Below are 4,304 nucleotides of genomic sequence, written 5' to 3'. Positions count from 1 at the left end.
ATCCTTTTAGTAAGTAGGACACTCTTTTAGGAAATTGAACATCCTTTTAGTAAGTAAGACACACATTTAGGAAATTGAACATCCTTTTAGTAAGTAGGACACTCTTTTAGGAAAATGTACATCCTCTTAGTAAGTAGGACACTCATTTATGAAATTGTACATCCTTTTAGTAAGTAGGACACTTTTTCAGGAAATTGAACATCCTTTTAGTAAGAAGACACTCTTTTAGGAAATTGAACTTCTTTTAGTAGGTAGGACACTCTTTTAGGAAATTGAACATTATAGGAGGTTCTACATCCTTTTAGGAAACTGACACTCTTTAGGATATTTTTGCAATAACATTGAAAAATTATTTTTAATAATCGATTGTTGAAAAACTAGATTTTTAAGGAAAAAGAAAGGAAAGAAGACAAATTCAGAGCTGAACTATTTCCCAAATAGTGTAATCAGAGCTGGGAACTTTTGAATGGTGAATATCGGGATTAATGCTTGATCTACGATTTTTCTTAATCTCGAAATTAAATAATGCTTGCTCTCCCCTTGTTATAAATCTCCAAATTAATTAACCGATCGGGATTAAGGATATCCAATTCTAAAGTTTTCGGCTCTGGTAATGTTTATGTAAATATGATGTAATGTAATTGTATCCAATATAAAGGATCAGGTCCAAACCACAAGGAAGGTTTATCTTCGGTTAAACGCGAAAAATTTTGTTTTAATTAGTCTAATGAACATAAAAAACGGCAATTGTTCACACTGTACATACACAACAGACCCGAGGTCGAATTTAAAGAATTTGAGCCGCAGCTCAAATATGGTTGGTTCCACTTAAAATTGTATTTAATTTTTCAGAAACTAAGCCGACGCTTAATTGAAACCGGTTTTTGAAGTATTTAAGACGCAGCTTAAATTCATTGAATTCGGACACCGTTTTACCTAATAAGTTGATTCACAAGCTACTTTTAAGTGGAGTATTGTTAATCTTGAACACTTGATCTAATGTGGGCACTTTTAACTTTGACGATAAATGCTTGAACCTCCCCCCCCCCCCCAATTAAAAATATCCCTTTAGGGTATACCCACTATATCAAACTGAATGAATCCGTTGTTTTTCATAAGATTTAGGTCAATGCTTAATCTGGAGATTAGATAAAAACAAAATTTTGACTCCAGGTAAAATTATTTGCTTTTTAACATCGTAAAAAATACACATCATTTTGATTAAATGTCGTCCTCCTCTTCCACAGTTTTATGAATCACAATTTATGTAAAAATATTCTCAATTAAAAAAATAGATATATACAATAAATATATTTATAAATAAATAATAAATACAGAATTTCAAGCTAATTAATGTCCTAAATAAATATTATAAATAAGTTAATTTCTACAGAAAAGAGGTTTACTTTATTTGGAAATGGGGGCGAATTTTGAACATTTCGGTTTAGAGGGGTTAAAAGCTTAAAATAAAATAATTTTTTTTTTTTTAAACTTTGTTTTGATGCCTTAAAATATACAGGATAACCCACCAAGACTGAGAGTTTTATTATGACCGAAAAATCCTTAAAATCATTTATTTAAAGGAAAAAGTGTTTTTTTTTGGCATTAAATGTAAACTTAAAAAAAAAATTGTTGAGCAGGACATAGAGAAAAAATGCAAGTCACGGAGATAAAAAACTCTGTCATCCTTTGTGAGTCACCCTGTACGAACTTAATTAATGTTTTTGCAAAGTCCTCGCTTTGTGGTTGAGCTGAACATGGAAATCTTTGATTTCGTCGTGGAACACTTCATCGACTAGTTTATCCCAGTTAACATGACTCTGACCTCCTGGAGGCTGAGCCTTGGATTGATCTGTGGACTGATTAGAGCTTGAGGTCGAGGCAGTTGATTGATTGATTGATTTCTCCGACTGAGAGGATAAACTACTGTTCTGTTGCCAGCCAGACATATTTGTTACAGCTGTTGAATCTTCTAGTTCTGGTGGATTTACAACACAACTTACTGCCCTAGGGAGTCCAGTCGTAGCTACTGTTCTTGTTGCTGTTACTTTTTCTGTGGTAGTGGTTGATAAAGCTGATTTTGTTGATTCTTTGAGTGTTTTTGGTATTCTATAAGGTGTGAATGAAATTAAAGCTTTTTTTTGGTAGTTTCTGGGTTGGACTCCACCGCGTAGCCAAAAAGCTCTATTCAATTTTTGGCTCCTAGTTTTTGTAATGATTGCCACAAGCAATTCGGCACTTCAGTTACGATAACTTGTTTTTGTAGTTCTATATCACTTTTGACTTGTATCTCTTGTTCCCCTTGTTCCTCTTGTTCCTCTTGTTCCTGTTGTTCCTCTTGTTCCTGTTGTTCCTCTGTTCCCCTTGTTCCTCTTGTTCCCCTTGTTCCTCTTGTTCCTCTTGTTCCTCTTGTTCCTCTGTTCCCCTTGTTTCTCTTGTTCCTCTTGTTCCTCTTGGTTCCCCTTGTTCCTCTTGTTCCTCTTGTTCCTCTTGTTACTCTTGTTCCTCTTGTTACTATTGTTTCTCTTGTTAATCTTGTTCCCCTTGTTCCTCTTGTTCCTCTTGTTCCCCTTGTTCTCCTTGTTCCTCTTGCTCTTATTCTGTGGTTCTTTGACTAAGAACCTAACTCGACTAGGGTTGACTGTGAAGCGCAAGTAGCTTTTATATTGATACCTCAAAACTTTATGACAATAAGGGCTGAAAAATACCTCTTACAGTCTCAATCTATAGTTTCAGTTTCAGAAATCAAATGTTCAAAGTTATTTAAAAACTACATTTTTTCACTTACATTTCTCATAGAATAAATAAATTTAAAAAGTTAGTTTTAGAGATGTTTGAAAGCCCCTGAATGCAGCGTAGCCGGTAAAATGTTGGTGAATTACCAAAACCTTAAGAATGTGTTTCACCTTTTAACTTAAATAACTACGAAGTTTAAACATAGCGTAAAGTTTACTGGACGAAACTGAAAACAAAGGACAATGAAACAGTTTTTAGGTAGAAAGTTCCACCATATATCAGATGCGAAGGGTCTTTTATTCCTTATGCATTGTGTATGAAAATCAAGCCCCTATGGAATGTCGTCTTAAATCTAAAATATTTAGGATCCATAATAGGCATACACAAAACAGAGGATGTACCAAAGTAATTACTGTCATTTTTCACATCATATACAGTGATAACCAGAAAACTCTGGAATAGTAAGACGACTTTTAGAATCAAGTTTTAACTTTAAAAAGTTCAATGACGACGAAACACAGCAATTGTGCAGCTTGTAAAAAGACCCATTTCACAAAATAAGTGATTTTATAAGTGTCTGGTAAAATTATTTGCTTTGTAACAGTATCAAATACACTTAAATATTGCTATAATATCGTCTCCCTATTCCATTGTTTTCTGGTGATCACTGTATAGTCAGAAAAAAACTATACTTTTAAATTACAATTTTGTTTCGTGGTTTTTTAAAATTCTACGAAAATCAAAACGTTTGGCGACAACTTTTTGTAATTCTGAGCATCAATTAACCTTCCCAGCGGGGGTTCCATAAAAAATGTGGGCCCGATCGGTTCAGCCGTTTTGACGTTTATCGGTTACAAACACCCAAACAAGCAAAGTTTATATACATATAGCTCGATGTATATATTATATAGATATTTGGGAATAATTTCAAATACAGTCTACCCTAGACATAAATAAATTAACAATCTTATAATAAGACAAGACATTCGTCTATATATAGATGTTGCCTTGGCCGACCAAACGGCTGGACCGATTGGGCTGATTTTTTTTGTGGACGCTCATGGGTGGCTGGGGGGGTTTTAAACTAAAAAATCGTAATTTTTTTCTTTTTTTCAAAAATTTTCTCTTTTTTCCATGGGCACCGCCGGGCCTTTCAGCTAGTAACAGACATAACACTAGAATGTCGTCTTTTAAAGAATTAGAGTTTTTTTGTTCACAGCAACCCTGACAGAGAGAGAGCATACGCGTAACTCCTTTGGGCTTCTTTCACAGGGTTATTGTAAACGAAAACCCCTAAATCTTGAAAAAACGACATCTAGTGTTCTATCTGTTATTGTTAACTAATCTATGTCCCTAGATTTATGAACCAATGAGTAAAAATAAAAAAAATTGGATTTTTAAGCTTGGATAAAAGACGAACGTTGCCTTTCAATTATTGTTTATGTGTAGTTAAAAAAAAATTTTTGATTCATTATAACTTTTATATCGTCAAGATGTCCTAAATCCGATCCCCTTATCAAAGGCATTGTGAGGGCAAAAAAGTTGATTTTTAAAAATTTCTAATACAA

At 33.7% G+C, this 4,304-nt stretch overlaps 1 protein-coding gene across 1 annotated transcript; it reads right to left on the bottom strand.

The window, feature by feature from the left end:
• Nucleotides 1-1,715: 1,715 nt before the first annotated feature.
• Nucleotides 1,716-3,542, bottom strand: LOC111714610 (GATA zinc finger domain-containing protein 5). Its single transcript, XM_023489753.1, has 3 exons — nucleotides 3,523-3,542; nucleotides 2,278-2,658; nucleotides 1,716-2,109 (listed from the first exon to the last, which is right to left on the bottom strand). The coding sequence occupies exons 1-3, from the start codon at nucleotides 3,540-3,542 to the stop codon at nucleotides 1,716-1,718; spliced, it is 795 nt and encodes a 264-aa protein (XP_023345521.1).
• Nucleotides 3,543-4,304: the final 762 nt, after the last annotated feature.

Source organism: Eurytemora carolleeae, unplaced genomic scaffold (genome assembly GCF_000591075.1).
Source record: "Eurytemora carolleeae unplaced genomic scaffold, Eaff_2.0 scaffold1290, whole genome shotgun sequence".
In the NCBI taxonomy this organism is placed as follows: domain Eukaryota; kingdom Metazoa; phylum Arthropoda; class Copepoda; order Calanoida; family Temoridae; genus Eurytemora; species Eurytemora carolleeae.
This window is presented reverse-complemented; position numbering and strand designations above follow the sequence as displayed.